We start from the raw sequence: 20,422 nt of genomic DNA on the forward strand, positions 1-20,422 counted from the left end.
AGATTTTGGAATTTGTTTAGCATTACATATATTTATTATTAACCATAACTGAATATATGAGGGAAATTCATAGTCCTGACCTAGGTTCCTTTGGGGCAAAATACCCTGAAGCTTCCAAAACATTGTTAGACATGAATGCCAAGGGTGGAGGCAGGGAAATTACAAGTTTCTTTAAAGCAATGTTTTAAAATGAAAACAATTAATAAAAGAGAAGAAAGAACTATTTATGAAAATAACAGAAAAAAATGTTCATTGATGATACAAAGATACATTATTATTAAGATCAAAATTTTCTTTGTATCATAACCATGTTCTAAAACTGGGTTCATTCATACCTTACTATATTTTTAAGAGTAAATAATTACTGTATCTATGAATTATTGCAGGTCATCAAACTTTGCATTGAGGGAGTCAAGATACAATGTAAGTTTTCTTTCTGTTTTTCCTGGAAAAGAATTAATTTTTTGCCTAAGAAAGAATTATTAAGGCATGATATTAAACTGACTAGCTGGACATTAACACTCAGGTACAGTGTTCTATATGTGCAAATTTCCAGACATATGTTCTTATTTTTAACATAAATCTTTGTGGGTGTGATGGCCTTGGATATACAGCCCTCAGGGCTCCTTCAGGAGGAATGGAGGCTGGAAACTCGAGTCACAGTTGACTGACAAAAGCTACACTTGGCCTAGGTGGCTACTAGCCAGTGTCTGAGCATGGTTGGGTGCTAGTTCTACGAGGGACTCCTCTAATGAGGAACTTTGGCTCACGGACTCCCCATTTAGCTTGGCTGAAACTTTCTCAGGACCATGCTGTAGCCTGAGGCTCTTTATACCCATTCTTCTCTCACTCCTTCTCCTTTCACAGGGTTCAGATCAGCATCCCAGTCAACAGATTCTTCCTACCTACTTTTCTCCCTTCCTCCTTTATCTTTCATATCTCCCCCATAAACCTCTTGCATTCCTAGTACATCTTCTTTTAATCTTTAATTATTTTTTAAGTGATCTCTATGCCCAATGTGGGGCTCAAACTCATAACTCCGAGATCAAGAGTCACATGTTCTACTGATTCTACTGACTGAGCCAGTCAGGCGCCCTCTTAGTATAGCTTGACATCTGCTTCTCAGAAGCACTATGGGTATGCTTTTAAAAGACTTAAATTAAAGAAATACATGTATAAATTATTAAGATGTCAAAGAACACCTGGAATTAAAACAACCATTTACTGGGGCACCTGGGTGACTCAGTCAATTGAGCATCTGACTGGATTTCAGCTCAGGTCATGATCCCAGGGTCGTGGGATAGCCTGCTTAGGATTCTCATTCTCTCTCTCTCCCTCTGCCCCTCTCCCCCCATTCGCATGCTCTCTCTAAAATAAAAACAAAAACCAAAAACTGTTTACTGCCTAATCCCACCAGAGCCTCTCATCCCATTTGCAAATGGGACCATTTTTAACTCTTATAGTAGCTCCTTCTGGTCCTATGCCCACATTTCTAAACAAGTTTTGTCACTTAGAATCGCATTCAGATGCATGTAACAAAAACCAAAAAAAAAAAAAAAAAAAAAAAAAATCATCACTTAACGGAATGGATTAGTTTTTCCTCATAGAACCAGAAATCTGCAGTTAGGCAGTCCATGGCTGATAAGGCAGGTCCATGATATCATCAGGTACCAGGCACCTACTCTCCATCTCTCCCCCTTTATTAAGTGGCTTTTTGTCAACATTATTCCAGCAATCAATTCTCCCCTTTCCCTGCATCAATTCTTCCCTTCTTTATTGGATCACTTCCATTAGCATACCAACAGAAACAGAGGTTATTTCTCCTATCTGAAAAAAGAAATAACAACCTCTTTTGATTACACTTCTCCCTCAAGCTCCTGCCCCATTTCTCCTTTTTCCTTTGTAACATACCCCTTCTTACATTGTTAATTCCTAATTTCTCCCCTCCCATTTTCTCTTAAGTATATTCCAGTCAGGCTCCTGCCCACATCATCTACTGAAACTGCTCTTATGCAAGTCACTGATGACCTCCATGCTACTCCATCCAATGGTCCCTCTGAGGCATCTTGTTACTGGTTTCTTATATAATAGTAACACTTCACTTTCTTCTTGGAACCTAGTTTCCAGGATACCACACTCCCTTCAATGTGCTCTGTCTACTCCTTTTAGTCTCCTTGATCCATCTTTCCCTTTTTCTATCTCCAATCCCCAAATGCTGGAGGATTCCAGAACTCAGCCCTTTGGCCTCCTCTAGTTCTCTATGTACACTCACTCCCCTGGAGATCTTTACCAATCTCTTGGCTTTAATACCATCTGGTGGCTGCCTCCCAATTTTCTCTCTCCAGCTCAGATTTTTCTCTAAACTACAGACTACTATAATTAACTACTGGACTTCTCCACTTGAATATCTAATGGCCTTTCAAACACTGATGTCCAAAACTGAGCTCCTGATATTTCCCTCAAAAATGTCTCTTTGGAATCTCCCTCATCTCAGTAAATGGCAACTCCATTCTTCTATCTCCCATATTTGATCCATTAGCAAACTCTGATGGCTCAAAACTCAAAATATACCCAGAATCTGGCCACTTCTCACATCACAATCACTATCATCCAGTCCAAGCCACCATTATTTACCTGGACTATGACAACAGACTTCTAATTCATCTCCCTGATTCTACCTTCACTCCCTTCAATTTGTTCCCTTCATAATATCCAGAGTGATCCAGCTGAAAAGTGAATTAAATCAGGTTCTTCCTCTGCACAAAAATCCTTCAAGGGTTTCCCATCTCACTTAGAGTAAAAGTTAAGTCCTAACAAAGACCTAGGAGGTTCTATATAACTAGTGTCTAATTGCCTCTCAATTCCTACTACTCTTCTCCTTGCTCGTTCCATTCTAGTCACCTTGACCTTTTGCTGTTCTTTAAACATGCCAGGTATACCCCCATCTCAGGCTGCTATTCCCTCGACCTGGAAACATCTTCTCCAGCTGTCTTCCATTGCTTACTCCTGCATGTCTTAATCACATAATATTGCAGCGAGGCCTTTCTTGGTCACCAAATATCAGGCCCATCATGCACTACCATCCCCCACACATATCTCCTATCTTTCTTGCATTATTTTTCCCTAACAGTTTTCACTTTCTTACATACTCTATATTGTACTTATTAATATTTTCATTACTATTTCCCTGCTGGAAATGTAAACTGCAGGAGAACAGAAATATTGGTCATTTTTGTCTGTTTTGTTCACTGGTATCCTCAGCACTGAGAATACTATTGGGCATATGGTAGATACAAAATATATATATATATATATATATATATATATATATATATATATATATATATATAATGACTTGAGTGAAAAAAAAATGGTCAAAAGCAGACCCCCTGCCCCTCAGGCATATCTCAGATCCAGACTAGAAGAAATCCAAGAACAGAAGCTGAAAAGGCACCTCACGATTGAGTCTGGCCCCTTTAATAAGCTTTCATGTAGATCCTACTGGTGACCTCTGCTTACTTTGGCCAGAGCTACTTCATATGGCCACCTCCAACTTCATGGGGAACAGGGTAACTGAGTACTTTAAACTGGTCACATTGCTACTGGGAACAACAGTGTCTGTTCATAAAGAAAAATAGATATTAGGCAAGCAATTATCAATGTCTTCCATATGTTATTTCTTTATTTAGTCACTACCTATTGATTGCTTATTATCATGAATCAAGATTTAATTCTCTTGTATCTTTTATCTCTTATCCATTATTCTTTAAAATTTTATATCAGATCAGATATTAGATTTATCAGTTCCTTTTCTTCCCTCATTCCAAGATTCCTAGTAGAACCTTCTGTCCCCTGCCCCAATTTGGAATAGTTGCTCTCTAGGTCTAAGGCACAGTTATCATCCTAAAGATTACTCTTCACTTTTTTTTTTTTTTCTTTTTTAAGTTTATTTATTTATTTATCTCGAGAGAGAATGCAAGTGGGGTAGGCGCAGAGAAAAGGGGGAGAGAGAGAACTCCAAGCAGGCCCCACACTGTCAGCGCAGAGCCCTATGTGGGGCTCGAACCCATGAACCATGAGATCATGACCTGAGCCGAAATCAAGAGTCGGCTGCTAAACTGAGTGAGCTGACCAGGGACCCTCTCTTCACTTCTTTCTTATGTAAGATCTTCTGTTTCCTAAGAAGTCTTGTTTCTTGGTTTGTTCTGTTGCTTTAGAATAGCACACCTTCCAATAACTTCCTGAGAAAAGTACCCGGTAGGTAAATTTTTTTGAGAGCTAACAAGTCTGAAAATGTCCCTGCTTGAAAGACAATTTAGAATTCTACACATAGAACTCTAGGCTAAAAATCTCTTCCCTTCACAATTTTGAAAGCATCATCCCACTGTTTTGTCTTTGTGTTGTTGTTGGGAAGTCTGATTCCCATTCCTCTGTACGTATCTTATTTTCTTTTCTCCTCTGAAAGTTTTTTGGATCTTCTCTTCATCTTTGGTTTTCTAAAATTCACAAAATAGGCCTCTAATATTGATCTTTTTTCAGTCACTGAGTTCTTTCACACTGGAAATAAGCACCTTCCAGTTCTTAGAATTTTTCTTCTATCATTTTTTTGTTTCTTCCCTTCTGTTTCCTGTTAATTATTTACATATTAAACCTTCCGGCCTAATACTCTAATTTCCTTATCTTCTATTGCCTACTGTTCACCAAAATGTCCTTTTGTCATTGTGGTCTGTGCTAGAGAGACATTTCAACTTAATCTTTCAATCCTTCTAGTATTTTTTTCCATTTATGCTGTCATATTTTGTTTAATTAATGTTTATTTTGAGAGAGTGCATGCAAGCAAGGGAAGGGCAGAGAGAGAGGTAAAGAGGGAGAGAGAGAATCCCAAACAAGCTCTACACTGCCTGACGCAGGGCTCCATCTCACAAACTGTGAGATCATGACTTGAGCTGAAATCGAGAGTGAGACACTCAACTGATTAGACCACCCAGGTGCCCCTGCTGTCATATTTTTAGTTCCCAAGAGCTCCTTCTCCTTTTCCCAAATATCCCTTTCTTAAAAATAACTTCCTATTATTGTTTCAAAGATGCAACATCTCCTCTTACATCTCTGTGGGGATTAATTTTAAATCCCCAAATTTACTTCTGTTTATTGCATTGTCCCTGATTCTTTATCTTTTGTTTGTTTTAGACTCAGACTCCTAGATCTTAGATTTACAGATGGAGAATTCCCTCAAAAGCATCATAATCTGTAGCTCTCTGGTTATATTTAAAAGTAAATCTCGGGGCGCCTGGGTGGCGCAGTCGGTTAAGCGTCCGTCTTTAGCCAGGTCACAATCTCGCGGTCCGTGAGTTCGAGCCCCGCGTCAGGCTCTGGGCTGATGGCTCGGAGCCTGGAGCCTGTTTCCGATTCTGTGTCTCCCTCTCTCTCTGCCCCTCCCCCGTTCATGCTCTGTCTCTGTCTGTCCCAAAAATAAATAAACGTTGAAAAAAAAAAAAATTAAAAAAAAAAAAAAAAAAAGTAAATCTCTTTAAAAATTTATTGGGAGCTTGTTATGCATTGGCAGGTTTATTAACTTATAACTCCACTGTAAGGAGATTGGTTGGCACACCTACCTTTTCAAAGGAAACTACCAAATTTGTTACTTGTATCCTTTGCTCTGGGCCAGCAGGGGAGGGGAGGGAGGGAAGGAAAATATATTTTTTTCAGAGAAGGATCCTTTAAACAGGTTACACAGAGACATATACCTAGCTGCTAGAGAGGGGAAAGAGCTGAGGAAGATCTCATCATTCCAGATATAGACTCTCACTTAATCCCCTTATTCTCAGTCTAGCCACCTCACTTCTACTGAGTTGTGCTTAGCATCTTCAAGTCCAGAAACCCCTTGGCATGGTGCTTCCAGAAAATAATTATCCCATCTCATTTGTTCTTTATACAGACTGCCTCTAATTTTCCTGTTTTATCCTACATCTCACTCCCAGGCTAATCTCTATGCCTTCTCTCTAAACTCTTACTATCTTTTTACTAAACTTTACTTTCCTCTAAACTTTACTATCTTTTTACTTGGTATCCTACAACTTAGCACTCATCAGTGTCTTAGTGATTTCATGTGTCTATATTCCTTGACTAGGTTATACTGAGGACTCAGCCCACATCTTACACTTCCTTAGTGCATCCCATAATGGTGGCAGTCAATAAATATTGTGTGATAAGTTTTATATAAGTAATATGCTGTTTCTAATAGTTGTAATTTAAAGTCATCATGGTTTGCCAACTGTTATTTTATGAGAAAACCAAACTGATTTTCATACAATCGGATGAAAGGAAAGATCAGGTAATGATGCTATCAATTCTATAACTGAGAAAATTATGATAAAATCAGTTCCATAAACTCACAATCTATCTGTGATAGGTTTAGAAAATAATTTGTATTTTTACATAGCATGGCAAGTAATTCATTACAAGAACTAAAAAAAGAAAATTATCTTTTCTTGGCATTTTAAAATTGTACCTGGAAATGCAGAACTGCTATAGAAAGAAATCAGGGTAGAGCTGACTATATTGTATATTTTTGTAGTTGATTGTACATACACGATTCAAATAATTTAATCTAAAATCAACATGTGTGAGTTTACATCTATCTTAATAACACTGCTTTTAAATAATTATGCAATAACCTGCAAATATGAATGTGACTTGACTCACAATAATTTAAAGAATTGAAAAATTCCACCACAGTGGTACACAATTTAATAGTCACTTAATGCTGAAACTATCATTCCCTTTGTAAAATATTTGTAAAATGAACAGTTTGTAAAACAGTTTAAGAAATTCAAAGCTGGAGGGGCAATTGGGTGGCTCAGACAGTTAAGTGTCTGACTTCGGCTGAGGTCATGATCTCACGGTTCGTGAGTTCGAGGCCCGTGTTGGGCTCTGTGCTGACAGCCCAGGGCCTAGAGCCTGCTTTGGATTCTGTGTCTCCCTCTCTCCCTCTGCCCCTGCCCGACTCATGCTCTGTCTCTGTCTCTCTCTAAAATAAACATTAAATTTTTTTTTAAAAAAAGAAAAATTCAAAGCTGGAAATTATTAAACACTTTCTTAAAATAAAATGATTTTAGAAGACAGCCCCCAAAAAAGAGAGAGAAATATTTTGATAGCCAGTAAAACTAAAACTATAAATTACAGGGGCGCCTGGGTGGCGCAGTCGGTTAAGCGTCCGACTTCAGCCAGGTCACGATCTCGCGGTCCGTGAGTTCGAGCCCCGCGTCGGGCTCTGGGCTGATGGCTCAGAGCCTGGAGCCTGTTTCTGATTCTGTGTCTCCCTCTCTCTCTGCCCCTCCCCCGTTCATGCTCTGTCTCTCTCTGTCCCAAAAATAAATAAACGTTGAAAAAAAAAAAAAAAAAAAAGTTTAAAACTATAAATTACATCTCATACTTTTAAATGCATTTCAAACTAGGAATAGGCCTAGTTTGAAAAACCAACTTTAAAAAACAATTTTCCTACAGACATATATATAGGTAAGTCTTGATTTATAAACCGATTTGAATTTGCAAGTGGAGGGAATTATTTTTAAATGGTACAATTTACAGGTCACTGGATCAACAACATGAACTAAGTGTTGGTTTTTATGACAACTATAAAATCTCATTATTCAAAAGAGGGGAAAATCCAAGCTCAAACTGTATCCTCTGAAATACTTTATGTTTCTGTAGTTGCCTTGCTAATTTCCAAACAATTGGACCTTCTGAAGAAATAAGGATCCCTTAAAAAGAAGAAAACCAAGATAAATTCTATAAGTCTTAAATTTGCCATTTTGGGAGGTAAAAAATTTATAGCAGTTGAGGTGTGGCCACAGTCAAAGACTGAGAGTTCAACTTTATTAACACCAAGGTATTGAGGGAGTTTTTTCATCCCTTCTTTAAGAATATGTCGTGGTCAACTATTGCCATCTTAGGGCTAAATATATGGAGAAAACTACTAATAGAAATTTAAGCACATGTTATCTTTAGAGCCGCCACACTGGATAATACACAAAAAGGAGGACCCTAGAGTAGCTTGGGGAGCACTTATTTTGCAACTAATAAAAGGTTAAGGGGATCCTTTTAAAAATTTAGCTTGAACACAAAATTTTTAACTTACTGTAATATAAGAGATATTTAGGATAACACACATACACATATTTTTAGAAGACTTAGCTCACAGTCTTGTTTAGAAACTGAGGAAGAGGACAGATAATGTTAGGAGGTCTCTCAAAGGCCCTAAAGATGTGGGGACCAATCTGGACTAGTGGGCAGGGTGGAGGTCAAGTTATCTTACTAAAATAGATCATCATATCAAGAATGTGCTGGTATTAAAAGGACTATTTTAACTTATCAATCACACAAATAAACCACAAAATATGACAGAACATAAAGAAGGATAAACTCCATTGGAAATATTAAAAGTGACTCATTGGTACAACAGCCTAAGAAACCACTATTGTCAGTTTGATGTAAATTACAGAAGTTTATATATATTCTATCATGAAAATTCCTTTTCTGCATTGAATTAATTCAATAGTGAGGGATGTCCTTCTCCTGATTCCACCTATATACAAAACACACAAAGTTGCTTAAAAATTAAAATGCAATAACGTCTATTTAAAAAGGATTGCCTATTGGGATGCCTCACTGCATATTTTAAGATGCCTGACATGTTCCAACTTACCCTGTGCAATGGTAAGGGTGAGGCCACAAGACACACCTCTTACTATAGGTAGTAGGCTTGCCCTCCAGTCAAATAATTTTGAGCCTGCTTTTAAGGTGAGTAATGGCATTGAAAAGCACAATTTGAGTTGTATTAAGTTTAAAACCTTCTGGAGCATATTTTGTATTCAAGTCTTAAAGTCTGATTAAAAGTTTAGTGAAAACGAATTATGAGTTTTTATGTAATTTCACCCTTTGAATACATTCCTAAATCAAATTTAAAAAGTATTATGCTTCTAATAATATTAATTCAGCCTAGCAAACATGCTCTGGAAAATAATAATTCATGCCATTTGAGGAGGTAACTAAATAGTTACCTTCGTGAATAAAAGTAGACTAGTTTAAACAAAAAATGAGGAAAAATTAGACTCCACTGAAATGATAGCCCATATTCAAATATTCAGTTAAGATATGTTCCTAATAACCATAAATTCAATGTTGTAGATTTATGGATACAGCCATGGGCCTAAACCTCAAACAAGAGTAGTCAGACCTAAAATAAATCACATTATAAACAAGTCAGTATTTAAATCCACACAGGATATTCAATTCCATAAAAGTTATAATTAGTAGTAGTACTCATGTAACTTCAATTACATGTATGAGTAGAATATAACTTAATGATTCTTTTAATCATAAACAAGTCTAATTTTTCTAGGCAACTAGTATTTCTTAAGTGTATAAACAAAGTTGAGGAATTTGTCCATTATTTTGTGATCCAAGGTCAACTAATTATTATGTCCTGAATCTAGACCCATTCAAGATGTAGCTCCTGTTGTCTAGGCCCAAACTGTGCTAACAGAACTTTCTGTAATGGAAATGTTCTGTATCTATATTGTCCATATGATATATGCGGCTACTGAGCACTTAAAATATGGGTAGTGCAACTTTAATTTAATTCTAATTAGTTTCAATTTATTTTTATTTATTTTTTATTTTTTTAACATTTATTTATTTTTGAGACAGAGACAGAGCACGAACAGGGGAGGGGCAGAGAGAGAGGGAGACACAGAATCTGAAACAGGCTCCAGGCTCTGAGCTGTCAGCACAGAGCCCGACGCGGGGCTCGAACTCACTGACCATGAGATCATGACCTGAGCCAAAGTCGAACGCTTAACCGACCGAGCCACCCAGGCGCCCCTCAATTTATTTTTAAATAGCCACAGTAACTGGTAGCTATGATATTAAACGGCACAATTTAGAAGGTTCAAAAAATAAGAGCAAATGTCTTGTTATGTTAGGTCTAACTCCAGTCCACTTGTTGACTTCCATAAGCATCGAACTCACAAATGCCTGCTAGAGTGATAGGCCAAAAAACCTTCTGCCCTATGGTTTTATCTTCATTCAAAAATATGATTAAATCTATGCCAGTAAACATCTAATATAACATTCAGACAAATCGAAACAAAATATACCATCCAAAAAGATTTTTATTAGCATTTATAGTGTCAGTACAACTATACTGACTAATGAGGCAGCCTGGTGGCCTGTGTCAATCTGTCTAATGTTAGTTCTAGAATGACTAGAATTCAAACTATGAAATATCCCCTCTTAAAAAGGTTTTGTCCATTACCTATCATAACACAAGAATACCAATTACTGCATAGTTTTCAGCTCCACTGGTTAAACACTGCAAAATCATGTCAAACCATTTTACCTGACAGACATATTTGTTCTTCCATTTGCTCAGCACACAGTGACTGTTTTGCATCAGCTCCTGAAGGAAACAGAAAAAGAGACAATGTAGTTGGCTATACACACTGTTGTTATCAGTTAAAGTGTTTCTGATTCGCAAGCAAAAAAAACCCAAAAAAGCAAAAGTCCAAAACAAAACAAAAAAAAGATCAGCATGCCACACAAAGATGCAACTGTTTTGGAACGCCTCACTAGACAAAAGCAAAGCTATCATCACTAGGAGAGTTGATCCTTTATGAAAATTAAAGCTGTTGAAAGATGTTTTAAAATAGATTTGTTTGTTGCCATTTTTGAAACTTTTGGAAAGATACCTCCAACTCCTTGAGTGAGTCTCGAAGTTTTTCTGGGCGTCTATTTTTGAGTGTCCATGGATAATCTCGTGCTGGCAAATGAAACATGTACTACAGTTAGTTAAACATGATTTAAAAAGGAAACACTGCTGAGCAGTGTGCCTTGGGAGGATTAAAATAAAACACCTCCTTAATTGAGAGGAAGTGGGCTTCATTTCCATCATCAAATAACAGTCTTTTCAAAAGCTTTGTCATAGGAACAGGATTTTTACCACAAAACAATCTCGGTGATCATAATTTTATGATGACAACCAGAGTGGCTCAGAGAATCCCTGGGAAAGTTTCCTTGTCCTGTGAATCTAGTACCTAATTGTAAATGACCAACTCTTTGCCAGAGAAGTAACTTTTTCACATGAATAATTAAAAGTTCAATCCAAAAGAAATTTCAAGTAGCCTTCTCAAACCTAAAAATTCCTATGAGTGAATGAATATACCAAGGGAAGAAATATAACACAAAATATGATGCACAGAATGTAAATTTTAAAGTAAACATCACCCATTAACATTTTTATTTAAAATGATCCTCTTTAAAAGCTATACCACAATTCAATAATGATAAGCCTTTTTTTGTTTTAAATGCATTTAATTAAAAGATAAAATTATTCTTTAGTAGAAACTCAATGTTAGCTTAAGACAAACTAAAAATAGTTTACTTAAAAGAATAACATGTTAAATCATTACAATGATATCTGTTTCATCAGGAAAATAAATTCATCTTTGAGTTCTAAATAATAATTCTAAATAAAAGTTATACATATGTGCATATGTTCTGTATGCATCCTCCTATAATATATAGTGTATATAGTATATATAGTCATTTAAATTTTACAGAATTACTATGTATCTTATTTCAGAAAATTAATTTCATTCTATAAACATAATGTATGATGTATAGAGCATATGTACAAGGTTTTAAATTGATGTTGCAGCTACTAATACAGCATTTAAAAAATTAAATGTCAGCTTGACCATTTAAAACAAGGGAACAAGTAGGATTTTCAGCTCTACCTGTATTATATATAAAACTTAAATTATATTTAATTTCACTCATCAAAACCATATTTCATTGTAGCCAAATTACATATATAATGTATTTATATACCTGAGAACAAATAAGGCTAGAAAGAATAAAATGCTAATATTAATCATTACAAATTTTCGTTCTTTTTTACAAATTTTATTTTCTTAAAATGGGTAATATGTATTAATCATTTAGGCATGATATGTATAATAAAACATTATCAGAATTTAAATATGATATACTTACTTTAAATATAATAAATGATATAAATATGGTTCATTAAGAAAGTTTATGTTCACACAAGCATAGATCTTGTTCAAAACTAGACAGAGATTTCAAAGGTCTGAATTAGAAGTGCCTAAGAAATATAATTCTCATGTTTATATACCTCAACAATGGGAATTTACAATTAAAGAAATTTGGAGGGAGTAACATTTCCTACTTGTACAGAAAGCTTAAAAAAATTTTTAAGACTGAATCTTCAGGGATATTAAAACTCCAGTTTTATAATAATTACAAAAAAATATAAAGTAAGCTTACATTCTGCCAGCTTATGCTTTTCTTCTAAGTCACCATGCTCTGTCACTGATACTGTGGCAGAAGAGAGAAGGAAGAAAATAAAAATGGAAGTTATTTTAATTTTAATACTTTGTATTTTGAAATGCACATATATAATGTATATTATGCACGTTGTTAAGATTAATGAGTTATGTTATATTTTTAAGAGGCAGGTGAAAAAATGCCATAATGTGGATGTTTTCATTTCATAGAGGGATTTCTTAAATTTGTAGTGCAAAGGCTTACATCACACAACAGGTGGGCCAATATCCTGAGCTCACAATCTCATCAGATAGGGAAGAGAACTGCAACGGAGTCCAGAATAGAAGCTGCTTCAGTCTGTCATCAGAACCATGAAGCTAGCCTATTAACCACCAAGCTAAGCATACAGGATGCCCACCCCAGCACCACTTCAACAGAGACCAAAACAGGAAGTAACTAGCTACAAAGACCTTTTGGCCCATCATGAAACTTCTGGGATTAACAGGATTAATCAGATAAAGAAAATTGATCATTCACTCAGAAATGCCTATTTCAGATATCAGGTGAGGATCCGGGAGGCCAGCACCAGTGGGACCCACGCATTAACAATGCCCTCTACTGGGACACTGATAAATAAACGTGAATAGACTGTCCAGTTATCAGTCGGATCGGCAGTAAAATGAACATTTTCATGTTCTTCTACAGCATTTTCTCAATATTGCTTTATTTTATACAGAACAGATATCAACCTCAACATTTTTTTAAAGGACTAAAATGACTTTTTTTTAATTTTACAATTTACCTAATGCTCAAAAAAGGGTTTTTTTTTAATGGTCAGTATTTTACAGTTTAAAATATTTCATTTATAAAAATTAGTTGTATAGAATAGATACTTTACCTGCTGGGTCTTTCTTGTCATAATACTGGTAGATCCCTATGTCTCTATCTATAGAAAAGAAGAAATAACATTAGATTGTGATAAGAAGTTCTGGGAAATAAGAAGCCAAACCAAGCTATATATATGTCAGGATTGGGGTTGGGAGTGGGTAGGCAGGAAGGAGGACATAAACCATCTTTTTATGTTACTAGAAATAAATAAGATCAAAAGTATATGCGTTCATCTATTCCAGGGATATGTGGGAACTGGAAGGTTTATCAATCTAATTAGAAAAGATTTACACAAAACTGGAAGGGCATGAGGAAAGGAGCAGTAAAAAACTGAAATCATAAGACCAACTTTTCTCTTTCATACTTCCTCTGATATTTTTCACAGGGTGCTACCAAAAGGAACTGCCACTAAGCAACGCCATATGAAATTAGTGGATGGAAATGCCCTGTTGGATTCTGAGTTGTTGCTTGTTTTTCTCCAGTTTAGCTTGAATCTAGTACAGTGCTTGGGGGAAATTTGCAGGAGAAAAAGAAAATTAGAGGAAAGCATGGGTAAGTTACCTGAAGCTCGTTTAGATTCAAAAAACCTTCCAAATGCATTCAAATTCAGATGTTCTCCTGGGACTAAAAAGCAAAGCAAGGCTTCCTAGAGTGATTTAACCAAGGACTCTGTCTTTGCAACTGAATTACAGGAAAACAAAATAACTGTGTCCATTTTGTTCCTATATGTGAATAGTGAAATATTTTTCCTTTGAATTAACATTTGTTTCCCTCCATGCAAAATAATTCTAGTTACTAACAAAAGAATGCAACTGTTTCTGAAGAAGTGGAAGCAGTACAGGCTGCCCCCTAGTGACTGACTGCTCCAAACTTTCTCAAACTAAATGAAACTTTCAAAAGAGGTATTACAGCTATAGCCAATTTTTTAAATAGAGTTGTTAAAAATATTCAATCCTGTGTACTTATTAAAGCTCCATTCTATTTACCATGCCACTAAGTGGAACACATAATTTTTGTTTTAAGATTTTATTTTTAAGTAATCTCTACACCCAACATGGGGCTCGAACTTACAACCCTGAGGTCAAGAGACTGCTCTTTTGACTGAGCCAGCCATGCGCACAGAGACATATAATTTTAAAGAATGGGGGCGCCTGGGTGGCGCAGTCGGTTAAGCGTCCGACTTCAGCCAGGTCACGATCTTGCGGTCCGTGAGTTCGAGCCCCGCATCGGGCTCTGGGCTGATGGCTCAGAGCCTGGAGCCTGTTTCCGATTCTGTGTCTCCCTCTCTCTCTGCCCCTCCCCCGTTCATGCTCTGTCTCTCTCTGTCCCAAAAATAAATAAACGTTGAAAAAAAAATTAAAAAAAAAAAAAAAAAAGAATGAGGCTTACTTCTATTATTTAGATTAAAAATATTTAATAAGGGGTGACTGGGAAAGGTTATAAGTAGGGCTCCTAAGATACTGATAATATTTTATTTCTTGAGTGATTTTATGGGCATGTTCATTTTTTGATAGTTCAAAATATGCCCTTATGATCTTTATACTTTTCAATATATATAAAAAGGTAGGCTTTCAATAAAAAGGTAGGCTTTTTTAAAATCTAAGAACCATAAGCATTATTTACATGGGCAATGTGTCCTCATATAATATTCCATCATTAGATGCAGCCAAATATTTATAACTCTAGAACAGAACTATGAAGACCATAAAGGCCCTTGAATTCTTATTTTTTTTTAAGCTTTTTTAAAAAAAATTTATTTAAGTAATCTCTATAGCCAATATGTGGCTCCAGCTCATGACCTGGAGATCAAGGGTCACATGCTCTTCTGAGATAGCCAGGCACCCCAAGAACCCCGAATTCTGCATCTGACCCAGAGTAGGCTGTCAAAACCCAATCAGAGCCTAAGCTGGATGAGGAAGGTGTCCATGCAGAATGTCAGGCTGACAGTGTATCAGAACCACAGGTGTCCTTTTCACCGAAGGACATTCACATGGGGCAATGGCCAAATGTGGGTGTCTAGGTGAGGAAGACATCCACATATGGGAAGAGCCCAACATGGTATGTCAGAACCAATGTGAAATGAGAAGGGCATCCACATAGGGAGGGAATGCCCACCAAGATAGAAGACTGAGTGCATACAGTAAGCATACATATTAAGTAAGAAAAGATATGGGAGTCCCAGGTTTCTCACTGTCAGAGAAGAGAAATACAAATATAGAAAGGGAGAAAATTAGAATGAACCCTCTGCTGGTAGATTAGAATTGATTGTCAATAGAGATAGATACAAAAATGAATATAGATGTAAATATATGTACATACATACATACCCTAGGCTCTGCCCACTGAGAGCCTAGTAAAAATGATACTCCAATAGCAATAAGCATACCTACAGCACCGTTGACTTCTAGATACCACTTCCCTCTAAAAGGAACCAAGCTACTTAGAGAAGTAACTGATTCCAGCACGCTAGGGAATCTTTCTGTTGTGCCAGAAAGAATGGAAATGTTTAAATACTGATAGGGACCTGTCACAAAGACATAGACTCAGCTTGAGTGGGGTCCCACTGGCCACATCAGAAACAATTTAAATATCAAAATAAATAATGATAGTAATGGATTAGAACCATTGAATAGGAAACCTGAGTCCACAGGGATAAGTAATAAATATACTTAAAGTTTAATAAGAAACAATACATTTACATAATCTCAAAATATCTCCCTATGAAATACTAATTAACTCCAAAAGAAAAGTAACTTTGCAGTGGAGAATACTACCAGACACAATCTTAATGATCATAAACATTATCAATAAAGACACAAATTGAAATTGTACACCACCCAATTAGGATGTGCTGAAAATACAACACCTCTTCTGGGATATTCACATCAAACATATATAATCTGAAACTTCAGATTTGTAAAAAAAAACTTCAAACATATCCAAATACAGGGGCCTCTTATAAAATAATTGGCATAAAATCTTCAAAACTGTTAAGGTCACAAAAGTTAAAAAATAAATAAAAATTTTGAGGATGAAAGACAGGAGTAATGTGTGTTTTAACAATGCTTATTAGTATTATGGGATAAAGTATGTATTGTTAGGAAATGTCTTTTAAAAAATCTTCTCTTTTGGGGCACCTGGGTGGCTCAGTCAGTTAAGTGTCAGACTCTTGATTTTGGATCTGGTCATGGTCTCACGGGTTTGTGGAATCGAGCCCACATCAGGCCCCATGTCGGGCTCGGTGCTGGGAGTATGGAGCAAAGAAATCCAAAGAACATGAATATAATTAATTGTACACCTTAGCTGTATGCTTGAAATATTACCTTTTTTTTTTTTTTTTAAGTAGGATTCACGCCCAGTGCAGAGCCCAACATGGGGCTTGAACTCATGACCTTGAGATCAACACCTGAGCTGAGATCAGAGTTGGATGCTTAACCAACTGAGCCACCTAGGCACCCCTGAAATGTTATCTTAATATCAAATAGAAATACCTTTACCATTAGTTAGCCTACAAATATTTATGAATATCAGTCAGTCATTAGGAACAATCCCAGGAAAAAATTGAACATGTATATCTCCTAAACGGAAACAAATATTAGACCAATATAATTTTCACAACAGAAAATCTAACTCAAATTGAAAAAATAACTTATTCAGAGTAACTAAAAATAATTATTTTTTTCATTAGCCAATTTTTCACTAAGTATAAAAAAAATAATGCAACTCCAGCAGAAGAATCTAAACTCTAATCTTTGCTAGTACTTACTTATAACATTGTAACTTATATTTGAAAATGACTGAAATTAATCCAGAGATCATTTACCCCCAATGTGTAAGGTATTCTTCAAAGACCACAGGTGCAGTTCAGTCAAGCAGAAAGACATCTGAAGGCAGAAGAAATCTCCGTCCTGTTTAAAAAATAATTAAAAAGAAATGCCAATTATCTTCCATTGTCAATAAAACCAAGATCTCTTAGAAAAATAATAGAATCATCTGACACTACTGATATTTGAGATATGGCCCATTAGAATAAACATATTTTAATGTACCCTTGGTTAACCATCAAGAAATAAACTCTAGGAAAAAAAAAATACACTCTTCCTAAATGTAGTATGTCATCTCATTGAGAAATGTGATAACATGAAAATATATGTTTGAATCTTCAGTAACTTGTTTGATTTTTAAGGCTCTGAGTATATTTAGAATTATTTCATATTTAAGCATTTTAAGAACATTTTTAAGAAAAGGAAACATCTGGGAACTAGTGTATTATGCTAAGTGAAATAAGTCAGAGAAAGATAAATATCATATGATTTCATTCATATGTGGGATTTAAGAAACAAAACAGATGAACATAGGGGAAGGGAAGCAAAAATAATATAAAAACAGAGAGGAAGGCAAACCATAAGAGACTCTTAAATACAGAAAATAAACAGGGTTACTAGAGGGCTTTGCATGGGGGGGGGATGGGCTAAATGGGTGATGGGCATTAATGAGGGCACTTGCTGTGATGAGCACTGGGTGTTGTATGTTAAGTGATGAATCACTAACTTCTACTCCTGAAATCATTATTGCATTATTATATGTTAACTAAATTGGATTTAAATAAAATTTTAAAATTTTAAGAATTTAAACATAAATAAAATATTTATTTAAAAAAAGAAAAGGAAATATCTGTTAGGTAATTATTACATATAAACACATTTTGTATTGTATTTTTAATATACAAAGCAAATATTTATCATCTCCCACATACAAACAAGCTAATTAAGAGTGGAATTTGTAGGGCACCTGGTTGGCTCAATCAGTTAAGCGTCGGACTTCAGGCTCAGGTCATGATCTCGCAGTCTGTGAGTTTGAGCCCCTCATCAGGCTCTGTGCTGACCGCTCAGAGCCTGTAGCCTGCTTCAGATTCTGTGTCTCATTCTCTGCCCCTCCCCCACTCACGCTCTGTCTCTCAAAAATGAATAAATGTTAAAAAAATAATAATAAAGTGGAATTTGCAAAGTAAATGGTATATAGTTACTATTACAAAAAATATTTACTTAAAGGTAAATGTGTGAAACCACAGTAGTGAATGTTCAGATTAGTTTGTTAATCTGCATCTCACTGTAGACCCAGATACAGTATTCTACTCTAATTACATTAGAAAAAAAAAAAAAACAAGATAACAAAAGAGTACATGGAGTATTTCTCCCATTTTTAATATCAAGAGCTAGTGATGGTTATTACTGATACTTTTTCATGAAGGAGAACCCCATTAATTTGGACTAATTGGAGGAAGACCAATATGAATGAGAAAAAAAGTCAACATTTTACAAGTATTTGAAAGAAATTTATTTAACTTCCAAATGTTTGCTTAGAAATACATACAGTACTACACTATGTGGATAGTTCACTATGTATTAGAAATACATAAACTATTGGTATCTTCTTTACAGAGATCACAAAAGATGCTCTTTCCAATAAAATTCTGAATAACAAAGAAAGTCTGAAAAATATTTATGACTTTTGTAGACACAGGAAAAAGCTCCCAGCTTCTTTAACATTAGGGGTGACTAAAAACATTTCCCATATTATTCATAAGGGTGATAACCCCAAATAATTTTAGACATAGTAGAAACTTCTTTCATCCTTCCTTTACCTTTACATTTGACCTCAATGTATTAATAATCAAGGAATAGATGCATGTTCAGATAACAAGATGCAGTGTGCCAATATTGAAACAGCAAAGTGAACAATGGCAGCATAAAATAAGGGCCAAGCCTGCCTGGAACAGTGGGGCTCTGAAAAAGCTACAGAGAAGTTGTGAAATGTCAGCAGAGCATCAAAGATGCATAGGATTTCACCAGTTAAATGATAATAAAGAAAATGATGATGATAGCAACAGGCAATACTCGCTAAATACCTCATGAAAGGCATTGTTCTAAACATTATATATGTATTAACTTATTTAAGCCTCATAGCTACCCTTTGAAGTAGTACAATTATTACTCCTATAATGAAGAAACTGAGGGACTGAGAAGTCACATAGCCAGCAGTTAGCTGAGGCAGACTTTGAATAGATGCAGACTGGCTCCAGAATCTGTGCTTGAAACCAGAGCACTCTATAGTATCGGGCTATCTAGAAGGGTGGGAGGGAGAATAGGTAGTAGTGTTGAGTACAAGGATGGCATATCCCAGGCATGGCAGTAGATTAAAATGCATGGTAGAAAGTGACAGAAGGCGCGCCTGGGTGGCTCAGTCGGTTAAGCATCCAACTCTTGGTTTCGGCTCAGGTCATGATCTCGAGGTTCGTGAGATGGAGCCGCAAGCTGAGAGCGCGAAGCCTGCCTGGGATTCTCTTCTCTTCTCTCTCTCTCTCTCTCTCTCTCTCTGCCCCTCCCCTGCTCGCACTCTCTATCTCAAAATATAAACTTTAAAAAAAAAAAGAAAAAGAAAGTGATAGAAAAATGCAATTGCAAAGGGTAACAAGGAAACAGACTATAAAAATAATAGAAATGTTTGGACTGATCTGAGTTCACTCTCTTCTGTGTACTGAAGTGCCTTAAAAAGGTTAGAGATAGAACAAAGGACCCTTCAATCCCCAGAGCTGCCCAGCTGTCACCAGAAGCTGGCTGCCACTGTATGTAGGTATGGGGTAGAAGAGCTATGAAAGAGGATGAAGTTCCTTATCAGTAGGCAGTACAGAAAAAGTGGTATTAAGCTAATTACAACTTTTTCAATTCAACTGAACTCTATCTTGCAGAGTTGTCTCCTTGGGAGTGACTCTAGTGAGGCTACTATTACTTAAAATATTTCCAAAGCCATATTCTTTGGAATTGTTTTCAGTTAGTTTTATGAGGCTCATTTCAGGATTACTTTACGGTATACTTTTTTAAAAACCAAAATACTTACTGTTTTAGAATATGTAAACTGCACCCTTCTCATTTGGATGGGTGAGGTCTAGAATATTGGTTTAAAGAAACAGCTAATAAATTAAATAAATATTTACTTGCATTTAGAAAGCTTAATGAGTATATTCTAGACCCTAACTGCCTGGTTTCTTATTCTAACTTCTCAGTTTACTAGCTAACTTGGAAAACTGACATAGCTTCTCTAAGTTCCCCAAGATATAAAATGGCCATAATAAAGTACCTACCTCAGGGACTATCTCAAGGGCACTTTTATTCAATTAATTTATTGT

General features: G+C 35.9%; 1 protein-coding gene across 5 annotated transcripts in view; it reads right to left on the reverse strand.

Moving 5' to 3' along the window:
- LOC123580849 (WD repeat containing planar cell polarity effector) overlaps positions 1 to 20,422 on the reverse strand; it is a 387,009-nt gene that overhangs the window by 282,676 nt on the left and 83,911 nt on the right. For 4 of the 5 annotated variants that reach the window (XR_006703493.1, XM_045446220.1, XM_045446221.1 and 1 more), the window contains 5 exons: positions 17,060 to 17,144; positions 13,247 to 13,294; positions 12,349 to 12,399; positions 10,749 to 10,819; positions 10,400 to 10,459 (listed from right to left, as the gene is read on the reverse strand). Coding sequence is in view for 4 of the 5 variants with exons in the window: in XM_045446220.1 (XP_045302176.1) it covers positions 10,400 to 10,459; positions 10,749 to 10,819; positions 12,349 to 12,399; positions 13,247 to 13,294; positions 17,060 to 17,120 (291 nt within the window). In the remaining variant the exon portion in view is untranslated. Of the gene's footprint in view, positions 1 to 10,399; positions 10,460 to 10,748; positions 10,826 to 12,348; positions 12,400 to 13,246; positions 13,295 to 17,059; positions 17,145 to 20,422 lie in introns of those variants that run through there. The other variant, XM_045446223.1, reaches the window with a different exon arrangement.

The sequence above is a fragment of the Leopardus geoffroyi genome, chromosome A3 (genome assembly GCF_018350155.1).
Source record: "Leopardus geoffroyi isolate Oge1 chromosome A3, O.geoffroyi_Oge1_pat1.0, whole genome shotgun sequence".
Taxonomy (NCBI): Eukaryota; Metazoa; Chordata; class Mammalia; order Carnivora; family Felidae; genus Leopardus; species Leopardus geoffroyi.